The sequence below is a fragment of the Mus musculus genome, chromosome 2, assembly GCF_000001635.26.
Source record: "Mus musculus strain C57BL/6J chromosome 2, GRCm38.p6 C57BL/6J".
In the NCBI taxonomy this organism is placed as follows: Eukaryota; Metazoa; Chordata; class Mammalia; order Rodentia; family Muridae; genus Mus; species Mus musculus.
In genome coordinates, this window is record NC_000068.7 from 25,506,242 (window position 1) to 25,530,192 (window position 23,951).

General features: G+C 48.6%; 1 protein-coding gene across 4 annotated transcripts in view; it reads right to left on the reverse strand.

Moving 5' to 3' along the window:
- Positions 1-11,740: 11,740 nt before the first annotated feature.
- The window catches only part of Traf2 (TNF receptor-associated factor 2), a 28,959-nt gene continuing 16,748 nt past the window's right edge, over positions 11,741-23,951 (reverse strand). For 2 of the 4 annotated variants that reach the window (NM_009422.3, NM_001290413.1), the window contains exons 6-11: positions 21,991-22,065; positions 21,233-21,307; positions 18,626-18,907; positions 18,099-18,276; positions 14,087-14,235; positions 11,741-13,387 (exon numbers count right to left, since the gene is read on the reverse strand). In NM_009422.3, the coding sequence (NP_033448.2) occupies positions 13,169-13,387; positions 14,087-14,235; positions 18,099-18,276; positions 18,626-18,907; positions 21,233-21,307; positions 21,991-22,065 (978 nt within the window). In that variant the 3' untranslated portion in view covers positions 11,741-13,168. The remainder of the gene's footprint in view (positions 13,388-14,086; positions 14,236-18,098; positions 18,277-18,625; positions 18,908-21,232; positions 21,308-21,990; positions 22,066-23,951) is intronic. The other 2 variants (XM_006497850.2, XM_006497849.2) reach the window with 1 other exon arrangement.

Sequence of the window (23,951 nt, forward strand, 5' to 3'; positions counted from 1 at the left end):
CTTCCGCATCTGGCTGCATCAAGGGGACTAGGGCAGAACCCCAGGGACATATGGGACCAGAGAAACCAGGCCTGGTCTGTGACCCATTGCTGATGTTGGAGAGCAAGATGCAATAAGCATCCATCAGCATGAATAGCGGTGCCAGCAGGATGGGAGGAGCCTTGGCTGGAAAGCACCAGGCCTTGAGAGGATGTGAGGAGGACCAGTGGTGTGGAGGCTGTGCCAGGGCTCGGGGTGGTACATGTGTCTAGCATGGTTACCCCCACCTAGGCCCAAAGGCAACAGTGCTAAGCATTCTTCACAAGGTGAGCATGAAACTGAATTCCGAGCCCATAAGAACCTGTTCTTGCCCTAAGAGAGCAGCCCAAGTTTGAGTGCAAATATACTTCTGAGGAGTTACAGCAAAGTCCCAGAAAGGACTTTGGATTTGTCTAAACCTAAAGTAAAAAGAGAACAGTGGTATCTGTAGAACTGAAGCAACACATTACACAAAACCAAATAGAAACCAGCGGCATGCAGAAATTTGAAATTGAACCGTGAAAACTAACAGTAACAAACTACAAGTTCAGCCTTTTAAGTGTTGGGCTTTACACAGCGCAGGCAAGATGGCTCAGTAGGGGAGCCTGCCACCAAGCCTCAGGACCCACATGTTGGAAGGAGAGAACCTCTATTGGCCAGCCACGAGGTATGTGTCCCCATATGAACAAAATGAAAATATAATAACTTTAAAGGAGGAGACTTTAAAGGAGGAGAGATGTCCATACCCCACCTGTAGCGGCTGGGGTGAGCGATTGAGTGTTTAACTTGGCACATTACACACATCCCTGTGAAAAGCAGCTCAGTGAGGACTCAGGAGAGGTGGCACAGCTCTACAGATGGCGCTCTAAGTGATGGATGCAATGGCTGAGTGCCTGGGGACTTGCAGGGCAGGAGGCCCCATATCCGCAATGTCTTGGCACCCTGGTGGTGGATGCAGACCTCTGCACTGTCTTGCAGCTACAGTCCCAGGAAGGTGGGTTGTGTATTACTCTCCCCCACCGCCCCCCCCATCTTCTTGCCATATGAACCCTACTGTGGTTCAGTCAGGAAGGGCAAGGCAGGGCAGCCAGGTGGTTAGAATTCCAAATACCTGGCTAAATGGCCAAATGAGGAGCGTGAAGGGGAACCTCAGAAAAGTGAAAACAACAACAAACCCTCAAGTCTGTTGGTGGAGTTTAAGTACAGGTGTAATTGAACTGTGGGACTTCTACACTGGACTTAAAGCTCAAATAACAACTCCACGGAGACCACTGAAAACTTGGTGTGTATTTAATTTTTTTCACTTTTTTTTTTGGGGGGGGGAGCACTGATGCAGTACTTCGGGGGCCAGAAGGCAACTTGCAGGAGTTGGTTCTCTTTCACCTTGTGGGTTCTGAGGACCCTTAGATCATAAGCTTAGCAAGCCCCTCACCTAATGAGCCTTCTCACTGTCCCTACAGAGCAAAAGAGAGATAGTTAAAATTGTAATAAACTAAAGTACACTAAAATGTTCAATTAGCCATTCCATTATAGGTAGGAAAACCAGAGAACAGTGCACACAAAAACTAAGCATATCAAGTGTCATATAAAAAATAACCTTTCAACTTTCTCATTTTTTAAGATTTATTTATTTTATGCATATGATTACCAGTAGAGAGCATAGGATCCCATTATAGATGGTTGTGAGCCACCATGTGGTTGCTGGGAATTGAACTTAGGACCTCTGGAAGAGCAGTCAGTGCTCTTAACTTCTGAGCCATCTCTCCAGCCCCTCAAGTTTTTCTATAACAGGGTATCACTGTGTAGCTCAGGCTAGCCTGAAACTTGAGGGCCTCCTGAAAGGTAGGATGGTAGATGTGAACCACCACACACAACTCAAAACACATACTGAATAAAAACTCTGATGTGAGGTCTGGCAGCAAGCCTGGGGTCTCCCTAAATAAAGCCTGCCAGCACAGCTGGGTTAGAGGAGGGACAAGCGAGGGACAAGTGTCACCCCAGAACCCAGGTCAGAACTTTTAACCACCTTAGGCCATCAAAGTCGGCACATGGAGAGGCAGCACATGGAACAGTGCTCTGTGGAGAGGAGACTTTTAGCAAGAGCCTCAGATGGAGCAAAAACTAAAGCAGCCCAGGGCAGGGAGGCAGCCCAGCGACAGCCAGCATCCAAGACAGAGCTGCTGCTGCTGCTGCTGCTACTGCAGCAGAGGACACTCCAGGAGGCACAAATAATAGGTGGTGTGTTTATAAAAAGATAGAAGGAATATGTTTGGTGGATGTGTAGTCAGTTATGGGGGAAGGGGGTACCTCCGAGGGCCCATGCTGAGGCATTCCTTCCCCCTGAGGGACCAGCCACATGACGGTATAGTATAGAATAAGAGTTTATTCAGGGCATGGGGAGGGAAGTTGAGAGGTAGGAGATGGAGGGAGGAAAGGAGGGAGGGAGGGAGGGAGGGAGAGAGAGAGAGAGAGAGAGAGAGAGAGAGAGAGAGAGAGAGGAGTTGAGGCTGGCCATAAGCATGTGGAGGGGAGGTGGTGAGAAGGCACAGGGAGCAAGAAGGTAAGAGAACAAGAGAGAGAGGAGGGGGCAAGCAGCCCCTTTTATAGTGAGTGAGTTGACATACCTGGCTATTGCCAGGTAATTGTGGGGCAGAGCTTAGACAAAATGTTAACAGTAGAGTCCTTGGTTCTGGGGAAGGGGGGGGGGGGTCAGCAGGGCCTGGAGTGTTGTCCTTGCTTTCCTTGGCTTCTGGTGACTCACCCATCTTGGTTTGTGGCAGTTCCCCTGTTCTCTCCTCACCCAGGTGTCTGTCCCTATAACCTATCACTTTTGCTATATGTGTCTATGTCAAAAGCTCCGCTTTCACAAAGACATTGGCCATAGTGGATTCGGAGTGACTGATGACTTTTTAAAAGTTGCTCAGCATTCTAAGGGCCCTAGTTCCCATTCTGAGGCCTGGTTCTCAGGGGGTAGTGGAGGGCGTACAATTCAACCTCTGAAGATCAACTACCTGTATGGGACAGGTGTGCACAGGCAGAACTTCCTACCTACTCCAGGACATACCCTTCTACAGTTCCCATGGAAAAATCTACCAACCTAGACAACAGCTTAAGTCACCAAGCAAATCTCAGCACTTCCAAGCATTTTATTTAAGGCTGAGCAGCCCTATGTCTTAGACCACTCTATTGTTTTGACAAGACACCACAGCCTGAGAGGCTCACAAACAGCACAAGTTTACTTCCTACAATTCCAGAGGCCGAAAGTCCAAGACCAGGTGAACAGACTTGGGGCCTAATAAGGGCTGTTTCCTAGGTAATCAAAGGCCCTCTTCTGACCAAATTCACATGGTGGAGGGCTGGATACACTTCTCCAGGCCCGCAAAGGCTCTATTTTCATAATCCAATCACCTCCAAATACTGTCTCTTTGGAGACATGTTTCTACATATGAATCTGTGTGAGTCAAAAATCTTTAGTCCTGCTGGGCAGTGGTGGCCCACGCCTTTAATCCCAGCACTCAGGAGGCAGAGGCAGGTGGATTTCTGAGTTCGAGGCCAGCCTGGTCTACAGAGTGAGTTCCAGGACAGCAAGGGTACACAGAGAAACCTTGTCTTGAAAAAAAAAATTTTAGTCCTGCCTGGCAGTGGTAGCTCTGCGCAGTTTGGGGTGACAGCCTCAGGAGCTCACACAAGTCTGTTGACTGCAGGTCCCCTAGGCAGGGGTTGCACCTGGCAGCCCTACCTACAGTTTTGACAGCCCAAAGATTTCCAAGATTTCACTAGGTACTGTCCGGATGGTCAGGAGGATTTGCCCCTGTAATGTCTAGTGCCCTTTACTGACTGCAACATACTATGACAGCCAGCTGGGGTCACTATGGCTCAGCCGCTGCCAGAGTCAGCCATAACATATTTCAGATGTTTCTAGGGCTACCTTCTGGTACCCTCACTAGAGTCTCCCTGGTCACCCATTGATGAAAATCCAGGCCTTTCTGGTCAGTTTTTCTAATCCTCCCAGTTCCAACCATTATCCAGTTCTAAAGCCATGTCCATGCACATACACATGTTAAAAGCAAATCTGAAAGGCATCTGTGGCCAGCCAGGGTTACACAGTGAGACACTGTTTACAAACAAAACCAAAAACGGAAACAAAAAATCACCAAATCACTTGACTTGGTGGTGCACACCTGGAATCCCAACACTCAAAAGGCAGAAGCAGACAGATTTCAGAGCTTGAGGCCAATGTGCTCTGCTTACTCTGTGAGCTCCAGGTCGGTCAGGGACACAAAAAGAATCCCTGTCTCAAAACAGGGTATCTGTGTCAGTCGTTGTGATGCACTCCTTTAACACCAGCATTTAGGAGGCAGGTGAAGGCAGACCTCTATGAGTTCAAAGGCCAGCCTGGTTTACAAAGCAAGTTCCAGGCCAGTCAAGGTTACATAGTGAGATCCTGTCTCAAAAAATAAACCAACCAACTAAAGGTATTGTCTTAGCTAGGGTTTTACTGCTGTGAACAGACACCATGACCAAGGCAAGTCTTATAAAAAACAACATTTACTTGGGGCTGGCTTACAGGTTCAGAGGTTCAGTCCATTATCATCAAGGTGGGAGCATGGCAGTATCCAGGCAGGCATGGCTCAGGAAGAGCTGAGAGTTCTATGTCTTCATCCAAAGGCTGCTAGTGGAAGACTGACTTCCAGGCAACTGGGGTGAGAGTCTTAAGCCCACACCCACAGTGACACACCTACTCCAACCAGGTCACACCTATTCCAACAAGGCCACACCTCCAAATGGTGCCACTCCCTGGTCCAAGAATATACAAACCATCACAGGTATCTATGTGTGTGTCAAGAAATGGCCTCCTGCTGCCTCCCAGCAGTGAGCTTCTTAGCCTAGGTCCCAGCAGCCTTTGTTTCCAGTGGCTCACTTGTGGCCACTCGGGACCACCACAGGTGCCAAGGGCCTGGGCCCCTGGTTCAGCAATAGCACCTGTAGAAAGTGCCATACTCAGGGACACAGTGCCCCAGCACTTAGGCTTCCCAAGGCTGATCCTGGCCACTAGTCACCCACTCCACTCCCCCATTCATGGGTACCACCCCACTGCACCCCGCCCCACCATTCTGCAGTATGCTCACTGGTGGCCTGGCTCCTCAAACTGTGCCAAGCTAGCCAGCCAGCCAATCCCCACAGGCCAACATCAGGCCTCACTCATCCTGACCTCAGGGCTCTGTGGGGCTAGGCTGCATCTGACTCCCTGCCCCTTTCCTCCCATCCCACAGAGCTTCCCTGATCCCAAAACTGTCACCTGCACAAAACAGAAAATAAGTTGCAGGCAGCTGTCTTCCCTACTCCCAAAAAAGTAAAGATATAGAGAGAAGACACATGATGTCAACTTCTGGATTCTACATGCACATATACCACTTGTACCTACAAACACATTTTAAAAAACCAAAACCAGGCTGGAGAGTTGGCTCAATGGTTAAGAGCACTGACTGCTCTTCCAGAGGTCCCGAGTTCAATTCCTAGCAACCACATGATGGCTCACAACCATCTGTAATGGGGTCTGATGCCCTCTTCTGGTGCATCTGAAGACAGCTACAGTATACTTACATACATAAAATAAATAATTCTTTAAAAAAATACAAAAGCAAACCCCTCCCACTAATGAGTACTTAAAAACACACAATAGACAAGTAAGACACTGCAGCCCCAGTGTCTCTCAGCAGGCCTGAATGGCAGCAGCGCTGTGCTCAGGCAGTCACTAGGTAAAACAAGGTCACAGAGATAGAAGGCCTCCATGCACATGTCCTCTGGTCCCTGAGATGGGCAAGTGCCCAAGCATGCAGGAGACAGAGTGGAGATGCTAAAGGGAATGGGTCACATCTCAGGTGCCACGGGTGGGAAGCCGACACCAGGATGGGATGAGATTTCATCACAACACTAAGAATTTACAACTTATGGATTGTACAACCTAAGATGTATGAATTGCTTATTTTTGAAAACTTTTCCATTTAATTACTTTTGGCTCTCAGAATTAATCCAAACCCTACACCTTGTGCAAACAAATGGGAAACAATATACCCAACTGTCACATGAGAAACACTGTCATGACAAGAGATCACAACAGAAAACTGTCATGATCTGATGTTAACAGAGAGTTTTGAAAGGCTTAGGGAGATATTTCCGTTGGTAAAGCATTTACAAGGCAAGCGTAAGGACCTGACCCCAATCACTCAATCTCCAGAAGTGTACACACACACATACACACACACACACACACACACACACACACACACACACACACACCAAGCTGGGAGAGCCCTGGGTGGCTGTGGTAGTGCACACTCCGGAGGAAGGGGCAGTCAGATCTCTAAATTCAAGGCCAGTCAGGTCTATAGAGTGAGTTCCAGAGAGGCTACATAGAGACACCCTGTCTTGAAAAACAAAATGAAACAAAACAAAACAGGCTGGAAGTGGTTGTGTGTGCGCATGATTCCACCACCAGGGACACAGAGACAGGTGACTCCTACTGTTTATTGGCCAACCTAGCCTACTCAGCATTCCAGGCCAGTGAAAGACTTGGTCTCAAAAAAAAAAAAAAAAAAAAGTGATTGGTGCCTGAGGAAACCTAAACATGTCTCTCCCCAGAAGTACGTGTCATGCATGCTTGCACGACACACAAATTTGAGACAAGACACTGAAAACATAACCCACACAGAGCACTGCTAAACATCCCATCAAATCTAAAAGCTTTCCCTACAGAACAGACATAAGATGAAAAGATAAAGCTAAAAAAAAATCCAACTAAGTTATGTATTCAACCAGACTTGTATCCAGAACAAAAGTCTTAAGCTCAACCTAAGAGAATATGCAACTTAAACATAGGTAAAACACATGGTAATTTAAAGCATGGCAAGACAGGACATGCTGGTTAGGGGCTATACTGAAAACACACTGAGGCCCAAGGGCTACTGGGGCTGTGGGGCAACAAGAGTGCAGCTTGCAGGGTACTTCACTGGGGACACAGCCACATTTAAAATAAATTCGCCAAACCGGGGGTGGTGGCATAACCTGTAGCCCCAGCTATTCTGGAGGCTGAGGGAGAGGAGCCACTGAGTCTGAGATCAGACTGGGCAACACAGGAAGCCTATCTCAATAAGCAAAGGAATGAGATGAAATGTATTCTCTATGGGGCATGGTACTCTAACCCAGTACTAGGGAGTCTAAGGCTCTGGACAGTAAGACCCTGCAACAACAACAACAACAACAAGAATGTATTTACAACCTGGAGACGCACCTCAGGGAAGTGCTCACCACAGCATCCCAGCATTCAGCGGGCAGGAGCAGGCAGAACTCTGTTTGAAGCTAGCCTGGTCCAGAGCGAGTTTCAGGACAGCCAAGGCTACAAGGTGAGAGCCTGTCCCTAAAATGGATGATAGATAGGTAGACAAACAGAATCGCAGCACTGCATAGATCTGGTGCTGTGCCTACAATTCTGGCATTTGAGAGGTGTCTCAAAAGCAAACCAAGTCATATGAACTTAACACATGACCTAGCAGCTCCCCTCTTAGGGTAAACGTTTGAGAAATGCTGCTTGCCTCATGACAATCCCAAAACACCGATGTCACCCTGCAGAAAACCTGAAAACCACCCAAGTAAGCTCCCCCAGGTGAGCAAAGTGACACACTCACACAGCGGGACTAGCCTGGGAAAGAAACACATTCAACAGATTTTTTTTTCTTTGAAATCTCATTATATAGCCCTGCCTGGCCTGAACTTGCTATGCAAAGCAACCTAGACTTGAACTCACAGAATCCAGCTGTGTCTCTGCCTCCCAAGGGCTAGGATTAAAGGTGTGTGCCATCATTCTCTGATACAGAGTGTTCTTTAAGAGGAAAACCTGAGTGTGCTCAACAGTTTGATGTCTACGTGGCACAAACTAAAGTCACCAGTAAGCAACACCCCTCATAGCCTCTGCATCAACTCCTGCCTCCAGGTTCCTGCCTGTACTGGCTGGTTTTATGTGTCAACTTGATACAAGCTGGAGTTATCATAGAGAAAGGAGCTTCAGTTGAGGAAATGCCTCCATGAGATCCAGCTGCAAGGCATTTTCTCAATTAGTGATCAAGGCGGGAAGGGCCCATTGTGGGTGGTGCCATCTCTGGGCTGGTAGCCTTGGGTTCTATAAGAGATCAGGCTGAGCAAGCCAGGGGAAGCAAGCCAGTAAAGAACATCCCTCCATGGCCTCTGCATCAGCTCCTGCTTTCTGACCTGCTTGAGTTCCAGTCCTGACTTCCTTGGTAATGAACAGCAGCATGGAAGTGTAAGCCGAATAAACCCTTTCCTCCCCAACTTGTTTCTTGGTCATGATGTTTGTGCAGGAATAAAAACCCTGACTAAGACACTGCCCTGGCTTTGATGATGACCAGTGATTTGGAAATGTACACTAAAAAGACGCAGAGCAGGCTGCTTTGGTCATGGCAGTTCATCACAGCAAAGGTAACCCTAAGACAGGAGGACAGACTGAGGTCCTCCCAGTGCTGGCCGGGCAGGAGGGCTCATCTACATCATGTTTACACTGCACTGCTCATGGCTTAAACTTTTCATCTCTTCACCAAGAAGAAAATCTGATTTTATTAATGATGTTTAAAGAAGAAGAAGAAGAAGAAGAAGAAGAAGAAGAAGAAGAAGAAGAAGAAGAAGAAGAAGAAGAAGAAGAAGAAGAATCAGGAAGGAGGCCAGCCCATGCCTGCAGTCTCAGCACTCAGGAGAATCTCACAAGTCTGAAGTTATCCTGCTCCCATCTACAGTTTCAGGTCAGTCATGGCCACACTGAGACTGAGCCAAAGGGAGACAGGGGGGAAGCAAACAAAGAAAGAAAATTAGGGCAGGGGCTGTAAAGTGCCCACTTAACAGCTCCATCTTCCAGGAACCCCACACCCTCTTCTGTCCTGTCCAGGCACCGGCACACAGACCCACGTACACAAAAGAATAAAACCTTTAGAGGCTGAAGAAAAAGAAGCTAACAGCATGTGTTCTTTCAGAGGACACAGGTTCAGTTCCCAGCAACCACTGGGTGGTTCACAATCACTTGTAACTACAGTTCCAGGGATCTGAGATCCTCTTCTGGCTTCCTTGGGCACCAGGTATGCACATAGTACATATACATACACACCAGGCAGATATGCACATAGTACATATACATACACACCAGGCAGATATGCACATAGTACACACACATACACACCAGGCAGATATGCACATAGTACATACACATACACACCAGGCAGATATGCACATAGTACATACACATACACACCAGGCAGATATGCACATAGTACATACACATACACACCAGGCAGATATGCACATAGTACATACACACCAGGCAGATATGCACATAGTACATACACATACACACCAGGCAGATATGCACATAGTACATACACATACACACCAGGCAGATATGCACATAGTACATATACATACACACCAGGCAGATATGCACATAGTACATATACATACACACCAGGCAGATATGCACATAGTACATATACATACATGAATACATGCATGCACTAACACATACATCTGGGTGTGTTGGTGCTCAGGAGGCATAGGCAGGTGGATCTCTGTGAGTTCAAGGCTAACCTGGTCTACACTGTGAGTTATAGGACAGCAAGGGCTACATGGAATGATCCTGTCACAGAAGAAAAGTCAAAAACAATTCCTTGGCAGATTATGCAATGGTGTGGCCATGTAAGAGCTTGGCACTTTTTAAAAACAACAACAACAACTTGTTTTCTTATTTATTTATTTATTTATTTATTTACTTACTTTTTAAAAAAGATTTATTCATTCATTTTATGTATATGAGGCATTACAGGTGGTTGTGAGCCACCATGTGGTTGCTGGGAATTGAACTCAGGACCTTTGGAAGAGCAGTCAGTGCTCTTAACCACTGAGCCATCTCTCCAGCCCTGCACTTTTTTTTCATTTTTCTGAGGTCTGTTTGCATCTTTGTTTATGGCAGGGTTTTTAATGTAGCCAACACTGAAGCTGGGCGTGGTGGCGCAAGCCTTTAATCCTAGCACTTGGGAGGCAGAGGGGAGAGAGTGATGGCAGACTCTAATAAACTTCAGAATTTCACAGGTACTCACAAATGTGTACACAAGCACACCACACACAGAAAAAATACTATCACAGGTTGGGCAGTGGTGGCTCACACCTTTAGCACTCAGCAGGCAGAGGCAGGTAGATCTCTCCGAGTTCAAGACCAGGCTGGTCTAGACAGAGTTTCAAGACAGCCAGGGATACACAAAGAAAACCTGCCTCACCAGGTGGTGGTGGCGCATGCCTTTAATCCCAGCTCTTGGAAGGCAGAGGCAGGTGGATTTCTGAGTTCCAGGTCAGCCTGGTCTACAGAGTGAGTTCCAGGACAGCCAGGGCTACACAGAGAAACCTTGTCTCGAAACAAAACAAAACAAAACAAGAAACCAGCATGTCAAAAGGCATTGTGATTCTATTACTATTATCCCAAATGTGCTGACAAGAGGCAGTGGTGTGGTTAGAGGGCAATGCTGGTGACTTTAAAATCTGGGGGCCTGTGAGGTGCATGTGTAGGCAGTCCCCTCGCTGGGAGGTGATGCACAGCGATGCACACACCTGCTTATGAGCTGTCTCCAGAGAGCCGGTTTGGCAGAATCCCCCCCTTCCCTGTAGAAGAGGACAATTCGACATCTGTCTCATTTGACAGCAAACTGACTTCCAAGGCATTGCTCAGAAGTTCCTCCCCAGCCACAGGGAGTCAGTAGGCAGAGAGCTGACCACCCTCACTCAGCCCTGTTAGTCCTCCTTGGCCTCAGATAGGTTCAGATTCTGTCTGTCACAACTCCGTTCCTCACACTGCCCTATGGATTCTGGTCTTTTTGGTCTGGGCTCTTGAGAAAGGATCTCACCGTGTAGCACTGATTGGCTTGGAACAGATTTCCACCTGCCTCTGCCTATTCGTACCGGGACTAAGGGTGTGTGCCAGCATGCTCGGCCCTGTCGATACCTTTCTATTCTTCCCACTCCACAGTTTCAGCTCCTGTGTGCTAGATGCACACACAGTAGGGATGGAACCCAGGGCCTTGAGCATAAGAGTGTTCCACCACTGTACTACACCCTGGCCCCCTCCATTCCCTTTTAAAGGAAAGAAAACACCTTTAATGTAACAGTCCGCCACTCTGGGGTTGGAAATCCAGCCGAGTTGGTAGAGAGCTTGCAGGAGGCCTGGAGTGCAAGCCCCAGTACCACACTACCCAGGCACGGGGACATACATTTTTGGTTTTGTTTTGGCTTTTGGTTTTCCAAGACAGGGTTTCAAAAACCTGTATAGCCCTGGCTGTCCTGGAACTCACTCTATTAGACCAGGCTGACCTGGAACTCAGAAATCCGTCTGCCTCTGCCTCCCAAGTGCTGGGATTAAAGACATGAACCATTACTGCCCTGCTAGCTTTGAAATTTTCCACATCAAAAAAGTTCAAACACGGAGCTGGAGAGATGGCTCAGTGATTAAGAGCACTGATTGCTCTCTTCCAAAAATCCTGAGTTCAAATCCCACCAACCACATGGTGGCTCACAACCATCTGTAATGAGATCTGATGCCCTCTTCTGGTGTGTCTGAAGATAGCTACTTAAATAAAAAAAAAGAAAAGAAAAGAAAGGTCAAATACAACCAAGAATCAGTCTTAGATCAAAAATGTTTACAAAGCAGGAAGAAACTAAGTAGAAAAAACGGACAGAAATGGGCAATGTCTATGGAGAAATCCTAGAGCAATAATCCTGGTTAAAATGTCCACTAGAGTCCTCAGAGAAGTACAACTTACTCCAGAGCCCATGTAAAATGCTTAGGTCCTGCCCACATGCTGTGAGGTCCTAGATCTCTGCAGAGCAAGCACAACATGTGTAAGAGATAACCAGCTCTTCTGGGTCCACTAGGTGACAGGTAGGCCTAGCTTCCAGCGTAAGAACTCACAGGACAGAGAGAAAGAAACAAGATGCACCCTTCTCCAGCAAGTTACGGGGCCCAGCCAGAGTGAGGTCAGTTTGCCGCCACGATGACAGCTGTGCTGTTTCTGTACCTTTTAAAACCAGTAAATCCAGTGTGAAAAGTCAGAGAAGCCATGAGCACAACAGTCCACAGGGGACATGAAGGGGTCTAGAGGGCAGTGTCTCCTCCTCCTCCATCACAGCATGCTCGCAGCTGGGCATGTTTGCAGCTGGGCCCCGGCAGGGTCCACCTCCATCACAGCATGCTCACAGCTGGGCATGTTTGCAGCTGGGCCCGGCAGGGTCCACCTCCATCACAGCATGCTCACAGCTCACACCATGCTGCCCACCACATTTCCTATTGTGCAAACCAGGCAAGGATCCTGAGACAAAGGCCTGTACATTGGCCAGGTCAAGGTCAGACCTTCATCTCTACCCAGGCAGACTCACAATGGAGTGGTCACTGGGCTTGAAGGATATAAGGAATAGAGGTGTCCAGAATGAGTAAGGCAGAAGTGATAGCCAGAGGGTCATCACTACCTAGACACAGCAGGAGCCAGATGAACACCACTCAGCACAGACATCTCAACATTTAATCACTTCTCCCCCATACAGGCCACCTGGCAAGGCTGTGCAGCCCAGGCAGGCCCTTCTCCAGTGAGGGCCTATGTCTCAGAGAGCTTCTCTCTTGGGCTACACCCTGCAGGCGCATGCCTTCTCCTGTGTAGCCGCTACCTCTTTTCCAAAGGATGGGGTGGGGAAGGCCAGTCACTTTGCTCCTGCTGCAGCTCTTGAGACTCTCTCTGGAGAGGCCCTTTCTGAGCACCCACCTACAGGTCTCTCCCTTCCCCAGACAGAGGAGACAGCAGGAGCTTTCCTATTGGAAAGCTGAGAAGCTCCCCAGCGGGCTCCACCAGGCCCTTGAGCTCAGTGGACCGTCCAACTCAGTTTGCCAGCTGAAGGCCAACTGGAGGCTTCTTCCTGCCTTTCTGTGTGATGGTGATTGGCTCTAGGCTGAGGCCCTCCCCAGCATTTACACCAAGCCTGCCCACCCGTGTGTGGCAGGGCCTGGCTGGCCTAATGTGACAGCTCCTCACTGAGCTGCTATTCTTAGCAGGGGTGGCTAGAGTCCTGTTAGGTCCACAATAGCTTTGATGAAGATCGCATCATCCCGCACATAGGAATTCTTGGCCTCCATCTTGGACACAGGGCAGAAGAGGGGGCAGCCACTGGCGATGTTCATGTCACTGACAGGCCTCTGGAAGGAGGACGAGGTTACATCGGGCCTGAATGCGTCGATCACATGCTCCCGGTTGTTATGGTCCAGCAACATCAATGTTACCTGCGAGAAGTCAATCCAGGGAGGGAACATGCTCATGAGTCACCTGAAGCCCACAGCCATCCTGTCCTGCCTCTCCCTCAGCAGTGTGCCTAGACAGCTGGCCCGTCTATTCAGCTTCTCATCCAGAAACAACGCATGCCCACGGTGGTACTGGGTGCTCACAGGGCCTGGGAACTGAGGCTAAAGCTTAGTGCTGTACACATGCTCCCATGTGCTGTTTCTTTGTAGTGTTCGTCTACTGATTCTGAAGCTTGCCTGGGAAGCAAAGTACTTCACATGAACAGGGGTCTGAGCAGTGATAGCCAGGATCTCTGGGCCTGCTAGTCCTCATCCCTTGCTCTACCTCCTGTATGGCTTCTAAGGAGAGAGCTGGGCCCTGAGCGGTGAAGGAAAGAGACCATGTTCAGTAGAGTCTACTCTCTGGAGTTTCAATTCCTTAATTAAGGAAGTCCTGGTTCTGAATACTGACAGAGGGGCTCTGGCTGTGGCCTCCCCTGGAAGCATACTTCCCCAGGAGATTCAAACATGTGTGGGTCATGAAGCCAATCAGGTGTCAGAATCGGCACTGAGAAATAATCACTGCAGAACCACAGCCCGATGTGCATGGATTCATACAGCGTCTTGGAGAACCTGGCCACTTGGAAGCTGTACCCAACGCCACCCACAGATCTCCTAGAATCCCGGGGCTGCCTTCTATACCTTCTGATTAAAAGGCCACTGCAACAGAGCATCATTGGGGCCTTTCATCACCACGAAGAAGAGAGACAGATGAGTTCCCCGCCCAGTGCCGTCGCCATTCAAGTAGACTCGTAGACACATCTTGTAGCCATATCTGCTTGTGTAGAAGGCTGGAGGTATGGAGACGCATCAGTGAGGACAGGGCAGGACACAGCTCCTTCCCTGCAGCCCACCCTCAGGAAGGGGAAAACAGGAGCCATCACACAGCTTTAGCTAAGTATCAAGAAAAGGGTTTCCTCACAAAAGAAACAAACCTCCGCCGGGCGTGGTGGCGCACGCCTTTAACCCCAGCACTCGGGAGGCAGAGGCAAGCGGATTTCTGAGTTCGAGGCCAGCCTGGTCTACACAGTGAGTTCCAGGACAGCCAGGGCTATACAGAGAACCCCTGTTTCAAAACAAAAACAAACAAACAATCAGACAGAAAGCCTCCCTCCACCCAGAGACTCTTGCCATGCAGCTCAGGATGGCCTCCAACTTCACTTCTTCAGGAAAGTCATTACTGTGTGCACTCATGTGCAGTCCTACGGGGCCGACCCTGCCAGGGTGTGTGTGGAAACCAAAGGAGAGCTCTGGGAGCTGCTTCTCCTCCCAGCCTTTTGTTTTGGCTTTTGAGACAGGGTGTCTATGTAGTTCTGGAACACTTTTAGGCCAGGCTGGCCTCTGCCTTCCTGTGCACTGCTTGCTGCCTGGTCTCTCCTAACATCTATTTTTTAAAGATATTTTCTTTATTTACATTTCAAATGTAATCACCTTTCCTGGTTTCCCCTCCAAAAACCCCTTATCCTCTTCTCCCTCCCCCTGCTCCCCAACCCACCCACTCCTGCTTCCTGGCCCTGGTATTCCCCTACACTGGGGCATAGCCTTCACAGGACCAAGGGCTTCTCCTCCCATTGATGACTGACTAGCATCCTCTGCTACATATGAGTCCCACTATGTGTACTCTTTGGTTGGTGGTTTAGTCCCTGGGAGCTCTGGGGGTATTGGTTAATTCATATTGTTGTTCCTCCTATGGGGCTGCAAACCCCTTCAGCTCCTTGGGTCCTTTCTCTAGCTCCTCCATTGGGGACCCTGTGCTCAGTCCAATGGATGGCTGTGAGCATCCACTTCTATAATTTTCAGGCGCTGGCAGAGCCTCTCAGGAGACAGCTATATCAGGCTCCTGTCAGCAAGCACTTGTTGGCATCCACAATAGTGTCCGGGTTTAGTGATTGTATAGGGGATGGATCCCCAGGTGGGACAGTCTCTAGATGGTCATTCCTTCATCTCTGCTCCACACTTTGTCTCTGTTAACTCCTTTCTCCCTCCATCTTTAATGTGGGTTCCAGAGATTGAGCTTACAAATCCAGTCAGGCATCTTTCTACGTCCATCCTTTAAAGCTAACTGATAATTCCAATAACCTCAAAGTGACAAAAATGGTGGCAAAAACCCAGTAGCTAGGGTCCTCAACAAGCTATGAAGGGAGACCAGGCCACAGGAACCCTGCCTCAGCAGAAGCATCCGAGAAACAGAAACTTAGAACAGCACAGTCAACCTTCCTCAGGCCCTAGAGCAGCGGCTCTCAACCTGTGGCTTGTGACCCCTTAGGAAAGCACGTATCAGATATGTACATTATGATCTATAACAGTAGTAAAACTACAGTTATGAAGTAGCAACAAAATCATTGTATGGTTGGGGTCAGCACAGCATGATGGCCTGTAGTGAAGAGGTGCAGCATTGGGAGGTTGAGAAGCACTGGTTCACAGGTAACAAACAACAGCCCGGACATGGGAAGGCTGCGTAAGAGGAGACTTGGACGTAGTAACACAAGCTTCCCAACATGAGTTCAGGTTCAGCCTGGGCTACATAATGGATCGGAGTCCACCATGGGCTATAGTGTGAAACCATGTCCCAGCACTCGGGAGGCAGAGGCAGGCGGATTTCTGAGTTCCAGGCCAGCCTGGTCTACATAGTGAGTTCCAGGATAGCCAAGGCTACACAGAGAAACCCTGTCTTGAAACCGCCCCCCACCCCCCCAAAAAAAAACAAAAAACAAAAAACAAAACCATGTCTCAAAAAATAACAAACGATACATGATCTACGTAACTAGTTGGTTGTGAGGCTGACTGGGTCAAGGAATACCTACGGCTGGAGCAGCACTATCCCTGAACGCCTTGAGGACACGTTCTAAGCCACTGTACATGGGTGGTAGACCTTGTGCGTGGGAGCAGCACCCTGGGGCAGGTGCAGCCAATGAAACTCAGAACACAAATAAGAGAAGAAAATCAAACTGGTCTCCTTGCCCTGAGGTAGGACCTGTCTATGAAGTTAGACAGCAAGCTTTTCAGTATTTGGACTCCAGAATTTATACCAGCATCTCCACATAAAGTTGGTCTACTGTGGACCTCAGCCTCAGTAATCACAACCCTTAACAACCCTTAGGCACCTGCCACTACACTCTTTAGGGTATGTAGGTCCGCATGTTCCACCCCATGCCCATTTGTTAAACATCTGGCGCTGCCTGCAGATGGAGGAACTTTCTAATGTGGGGCCTGAGAGGAGGTGTCTCAGTCACGGGAGTGGGACTTGAAGAAGACAGTGGGCTCTCCACTCATTGCATCCCTTTCTTTTGCTTCCTAGCTGGGAAGTGAACAGCTCTGGACCACAGGCTGCTTGCCATGATGTGCATCCATAAGTGAAAAGCAGAGAGCTGTGAAAAGCTGTGTCCTCTGGGCGGAGAACCCAACAATACAGTCTCAGCTGGCTTCCCAGCAGCTCTCAGCCACACAACAGGACTAACCCATGCTCTACTCACCAGAGCTAAGCCTCTGCAGGCAGTGTCAATACCCACCTTCCTGTTCCTTGTACCTCTGCCTACTACATGAACCCGATTCACCAACAATATTAAAGCAGACCTTTACACAAACCAGCTTTTGCCTGGCTATGGCCCCAGGAGACTGCTGCAAGGGACTTGGGCTCCTGATGCTGGACCCTTAGCAGACTCACTGTGGAACTCTGTTAACCTGGGACACCTCCCAAGTTAACATTTACTAAGTCACCTATGGGGGTGGGAGGCAGTGCCAACATGGACTACCCAACTCTAGAAATCATATCTGACTCCCAGGCTGCCCACATGTGCCTTCGGTTCCCACCTAAGACACTGGTTTCCTAGTCTCCAGGTTTGTTTACTGCTAGCCCTCACTGAAGCCATGTTACAGAGATGAGTAGACTGCTCCATCTTCCCACCCAAGGGCAGGGACCACCAGTGTCAAGGCAAGCCAGTAAGGAGAGGGTCTCCTAAGGGCTTAGCCTTGATCCTAGAACCTCTACTGCAGAGAAAGTTTTGTAAAGGAAGCCTAGAAATAAATGCTGTGCAGGTCACTTTCTGATAGACTAGACGATGACTAAGTTATGAAGCAAACTACTGAGCAGGAAGAAGAGGCTAACAAGGGAGAAAGACAAGGCCTGGCCCCTCACACCATCTGTGGGGACCTCAGGGGTACGCTGAAGTCCACAGAAAGGTAGCCACTGTGGTACGGTAAGAAGTGCAAAGCAGGCAGCACAAGGGAAGCAACCATACATAGCCTACAATGACACACCCAGTCTCTAGCACGTGGCAGGCCCTGCCAGAGGAGCTCCAGAGCCCCTCCAGAGCCCTGCAGGTGAAGGAGAGTGAGGAACATTCTCACAGGGCTCCTGCTTACAGGAAATACTAATGCTCAATCCAACTGGGCGGGAGTCAGGCAGGCTTGAAGCTGTGACCGGTTTGCAAAGGTCTGTTTTCCATTATCTACTCTAAAGCCACCATGCTCATCTGCGCAGGTGACAAGGGGCATACTCTGCACATCTAACCTGGCACCCCATAGCTCCTCATGCCTAACTCCCAGGAGGAGTTAGATGCAGACACTCCTGGTGCCAGCTGAGCATGTGCCCTGCCCCAGCTAGGGAGCCGTTCTGTTGGGCCTCTGAAGCTGATGGGAAGAGCACAAATGGCACCTGGGGAGAAGATAGCTGGTGTCCGGCCAGCTACGGCTTCCTGACGCTTTCTGGTGAAGTCAGAGATCTTCCAGATGAAGACCCCATCATAGGTGGATACTTCCAACTCGGAGACCTTCTGCTCCAGGTCAGCCATGGCCAGGTCCTTGAGGCCGATGCTCCTCTCCAGCTGTTGCACCTGCAGAGCAGAGACCACTTAACTCTGACCGTCATGTGATGTGGCCCTGAGCCCCCTCCTCCCCCACTGCCAGCCTCTGGAGTCTTTTCTGTCCCCAGGGTTAGGAACAGGTTCCAAGTTCACGTGGACGGCTCTGGATGTACATGCACCCGGGAGCTCCACAGCCCCAGCACAGTGTCATGACTGATGCTGTACCCTCCTAGGCCAAAAACCAAATGCTCTGACTGAGCCTCACAGAGTATAAGATTCAGAAAGCAGATGGCCAAAGCCCAAGTCATGCAGTGTAGACGGGTTTGACACTGTCCAGGTGCCAAAGATCCAGGACTTACTACTCCAGCTAAGTACAAACCTTGTTACTCAGGGCCTCAATCTTGTCCTGGTCTAGCCGGTGCTGCCGGCTACAAGCCTCTGCAGTCACTGCTACCCTCTCTACTTCACGGTTCAAGACGCAGACAATGTTCTCAAAGGTTGCTATCTTCTGCTCCAAAATCTGGCACCGCTGGAGTAGCTCTGGCCCCACCTGGTTCAAGGTTCCTGGAGAGGCTTGGGCCTCCAAGAATGAGCTCAGCAGTAGGGCTAGGTGTTCCCGTAGCCGCTGCAGCTCATGATCCTGCAGGTTCTCAGTCTCCACCTGTGGGACAGGACAAGAGCTCTTGGCATGGTGTCTGTACAGAACTAGCCTGAACAGTGCGGCACCATGAGCCACACTGGACTGACATCCATTAGGACATGTGCTTCTCTCTCAGGATGTGAGCACTCAGCTATCGCTCCAGCACCATACCTGCCTGCCTGCCTACCTGCCTGCCTGCCTGCCTGCCTGCCTGCCTGCCTGCCTGCCTGCCTGCCTGCTCCCGTGCTGCCCATGATGATGGACATAGATTCTAACCTTCTGAAACTGTGTAAATCTTTACACAGCAACAGAAAAGTAATTAAGTCACAACTAGGTACTTTCAAACTTGCTTTTTTGTTTGTTTTTTTTTGAGACAGGGTTTCTTTGTGTAGTCCAGACTGTCCTGGAACTCACACTGTAGACCAGGATGACCTTGAACTAAGAAATTAGCCTGCCTCTGCCTCCCAAGTGCTGGGATTAAAGGCAAGCCACTATTTGAGCATATTCAAGCTTGTGCAAAAAAATTTAAGGTCTTACATTTCAAAATGACTATAGTACCATTAGACTATATGCTAATTAAGAAAGATAAACAGGTACAGTGGCAAATGCATTCAATCCCAGTACTTAGAAGGCAGAGACAGAAGAGTTTCTATGAGTGCAAGGCCAGCCTGGGCTACATAATGAGAATCTGTCAATTAAAAACCAAACCCGGAGCCGGGCAGTGGTGGTGCACGCCTTTAATCCCAGCACTTGGGAGGCAGAGGCAGGCAGATTTCTGAGTTCGAGGCCAGCCTGATCTACAGAGTGAGTTCCAGGACAGCCAGAGTTACATACAGGGGACAAAAAAAAACCCTGTTTCAAAAAAAAAAAAAAAAAAAAAAAAAAACCAAACAAACAAAACAACAAAAAAAAACAAACTCAGGGCTCACATGGTGGCTCACAACCATCTGTAATGAGATCTGATGCCCTCTTCTGGTGCATCTGAAGACAGCTACAGTGTACTTAGATATAATAATAAATAAATCTTTAAAAAAAAAGAGCAGCAGTATACTCACATAAAATAAATAAATAAATCTTTAAAAACAAAGCAAAACAAAGAACAAACAACGACAACAACAAAAACCAACAAACCCAATCTCAAGCAACACTAGGGAAGGCTTAGCATGTAGATGTGCTGTCCGCAAGCCTGATCTTTGAGTTCAGCCCGGGACCCATGTGTTGGAAGGACAGAGTCAGCTCTAAAAGCTTCTTCTGGTTTCATGTGCATGCTGCCATGGCTTACATGTACCCACAGATGTAATAAAAAATAAAAATCATAACAAAATAAAATAATTTTACAAAGACACTCAAAACGTAAGTAAACAGAAAGCAAGACATCTGTGTTCCCAGTGGGGGCACAGCCTCCTGGACGACAGGGTACATAAGCAGGTGACCCTGCACCTCCTGGGCAGGCACTAGTCAGCTTAGTGGCTTCCTCAGCATGGGTCAGCAAGGTTCCCACAAACAAGGTCAGAGACGAACTGGAGCTCCCCACGAACTGAACACGCACAGATCCTAGGCTCAAGGTTACAGCAGCTCAGTTTCCTGGTAGCTTCTAATCTACCTTCTGCAGGGAACTCAGCTGCCTTGAAATCGAGGCTGTAACTATCCCCACCACTACATATAAGAGAGCAGAGACGCCCTGCCCCAGACACGGCATCCTCAGCTTGCCTCCTCCTCTTCCCCTGAATGTTCACATCCTATAGGCCCACTGTGGACCAGCACATGTTCACTCGTCATGAAAGGACATGGGGGGTCCCACTGTACAGAGAAAGAAATAGCCTGTGACAGGCTGAATATGAAGGGGCAAGATAGGCTAATACATAAAGCCTGTGTCCAGGCAAGAGATGATGAGGTGACAAGATAGCAGTTGGAGGGACAGGATCCATCTGCCAACAGCCAAGGATTTGTCAGTATGCATGTGAAATATGACACAAGAGGAAGATCTGCCAGACCTCTGGGCTCGGGGACTTTGGCTAGGCAGCTGAGCTAAAGTGTGCTCTCCTTTCATGGGAGAGATGGGAAGAAGTAGACAGCAAGAACACAGAAGACCAAGGTGTGGCTCTAAGGCCTCCACTAGGCATTCTGGGAAGTGCAAGGTGCCAGGAGCACATATACTTGTGTGTTCTTAGATCTCAAGAGGGCAAGCCTGGACACCTGAGGGCAGCAAGAAGGGGTGCTGAGAGATAGCCAGGAGAGATAACAGAGAGGTGGAAGAACCTAGGAGGAACCAGAGCTGGAGACTGTTTATCATAAGGGAAAGACCCACCCAGGTTCCTAGTCCCTAAGAGCAGCCCCATGGCTTACCATCTCTGAACAGCCAACGGTGTGGAATCTGCAGAGAACCCGGCATTTGCTGCATGCTCTAACATGGTCCTGAAACTGGAAGGTAAGAAGAATGAAGTTACCAAGGGTTACGACAGACAGACACACACACACACAAGAAACTCATTATTTGGGGTAACTAAGTCTATGTCCTTAGGCCAGTCTTTTGTACTCAACTCAAAAATAAACCCTCTTATTTCTTTGTGGTGAGAGGTGTACTTCTGTCATCAAGAGGGAAGTCCAGCTCAATGGGAGAAAGCTTTGAAGCCCTGAATTACAACCCCACACTACACGCCCCCCCCAAAAAGGAACTTGCCCAACAGTAACAATATAAACCAGGATTATGGGTGTATGCCTATAATCCTAGCACTCCGCAGTTGGAGGCAGGAGGATCAGGAGTTCAAGGTTATCCTTAGCTTATACATTAAGTTCCAGGCCAGCCTGGGCTACATGAAATTCTGGTAGAGGGTGGGGTGGTGGGGAACATCAGACATGGTGAAACATGCTGTTAAGGCAAATCTCCATGACTTTAAGGCCAGCCTGGTCTCCAGTGCAGTTTCTAGGCACTCAGGGCTATTAGTAAGACCCCTGCCTCAAAACAAATGAACAGCAAAAAATGTCAAATGAATATTGGAGGATAAGCCACCGTGCCCAAGAACATGCCCATCGTAGCAATAGCACAGAAACCTCACTCTGCTGCTTCTGGCCATAAACCACCCCCCTGGAAGCAAATGCTTTACCGTCTCCCGAGGGATCTTCTTCTTGCCACAGCCATCACAGGTTAAGGGAAACTTGGGGCAGACCTCATAGTGTACCTTAAAGAGAAACAGGAACATTAGTTGGGGATGCCAACATCAGGACAGGGAAGTAAAGGAGGAGGGAGACAGGAAGTAGTGAAGATGGCAGCCTGCACCTAGGAGAAGCCTGATATGCTCATGGTCCCTCTGACTCTCTTGAGAGTTGTGACTAACCCTGAGTGAGAGCCTACAGGCACCCTCACAACTTCACACTTAAAGACTTCTTCCTCTGTAACCTCCAGGAAACACAAAAGGGACCAAGGAACACCATCTTCCAACACCTGACTAGAACAAAGGATCCATGTAGAGATCAAAATGACTGCAGCACTTAATGTTAGCACTAGACTATCCTGTCTTCACATGGCCCCAATGCACAGCCAAACTTCCCTGAGGAGAGACCCTGATAAACCACTATAGAGCACCCAACATCCAATATCATACAACAGAAGAACAGTGCCAACACCCAAGATGTGGAAAGCAAATTCAGCAGGCAGCTAAGAAAGAGAAGTTGACGTCCCCGTCTCCAGCAAACCTGAGTGATGGCTACCTTCTCACAGTGAGAATGGGCAAGCCAAGAAAGGGACACAGCAAACACTGTTAAATTTTAGATATGCTCTGGCTTGCCAGTGTCCCCCAAAGATCTACGTGTTGAAGGCTTGGTCCCTAACATAGGACTACACATGGGCATGTGATGCAATCTAAGTGGTGGGGTCATATGAAAATTCCTTAGGCCACTAGGCGCATGTCCTCACAGTCCCATCCTCTCTCTCAGTCCAAAGCCAAGGTACACCTTTTCTCTATGGAAGGTGACCGTCTCAGACCCTTGTTCAAGTGATGGCACATTGCTACCAATAACGCACCCTGAACTCCATAGATGAATGAGAACCTGTCTTGTAAGATCTAATCGGATCTGCTCATTAACAGTCTAGAGAAGTGACACATAGCTGCTGTTTTCTCTGCCTTCTGTGCTTCAACTTTTCTAAAATAAGACATATTTTTCTTGTCATTTGGAGAGAGGTGGGATCATGACAGGGTCTTACCATCCAGTTCAGGCTGGCCTCAACCTCCTGAGGACTGTGATTATAGGCACCAATTCACCACACTCAGGTCTAAAATACCTGACAATTCTTTTAGCCCTGTAAGGTGGCAGAAGTCATTAATCCCAGCATTTTAGAGCAGAGACACAAGGATCTCGGTAAGTCTGAGGCCAGCCTGGTCTACATAGCAAGTTCCAGTTCAGGGAAGGCTACAGGTGAGAACCTGTCTCAAAATATACATGTTCTAGATTTATTTATCTTGTGTATATGAGTGTTTTGCCTGGTAAACCATGTGTTTGCCTGGTGCACAGAGAAGAGAGAAAAGGGCTCTCATAGAACTGGTGCTATGGGCTGGTGAGATGGTTCAGTGGGTAAGAGCACCCGACTGCTCTTCCAAAGGTCAGGAGTTCAAATCCCAGCAACCACATGGTGGCTCACAACCATCCATAACGAGATCTGACTCCCTCTTCTGGAGTGTCTGAGGGCAGCTACAGTGTACTTACATATAATAAATAAATCATAGAACTGGTGCTATGGGATTGTTGTTAGGCACCTTGTAGGTGCTGTGACCTGAACCCAGGTCCTCTGACAGAGCAATAAGTAATTTTTGGTTTGTTTGTTTTTGTTTTTGAGACAGGGTTTCTCTGTATAGCCCTGGCTGTCCTGGAACTTACTTTGTAGACCAGGCTGGCTTTGAACTCAGAAATCTGCCTGCCTCTGCCACCTGAGTGCTGGGATTAAAGGCGTGTGCCACCACCGCCAGGCTATAAATCACTTTTTAAAGTAAGTCAGTACTAATTACCCAGTTCCACCAAAAACCTTCTAAACTCCATGACGACATGGAGAGAAATATGAAGAAGTTAAGCA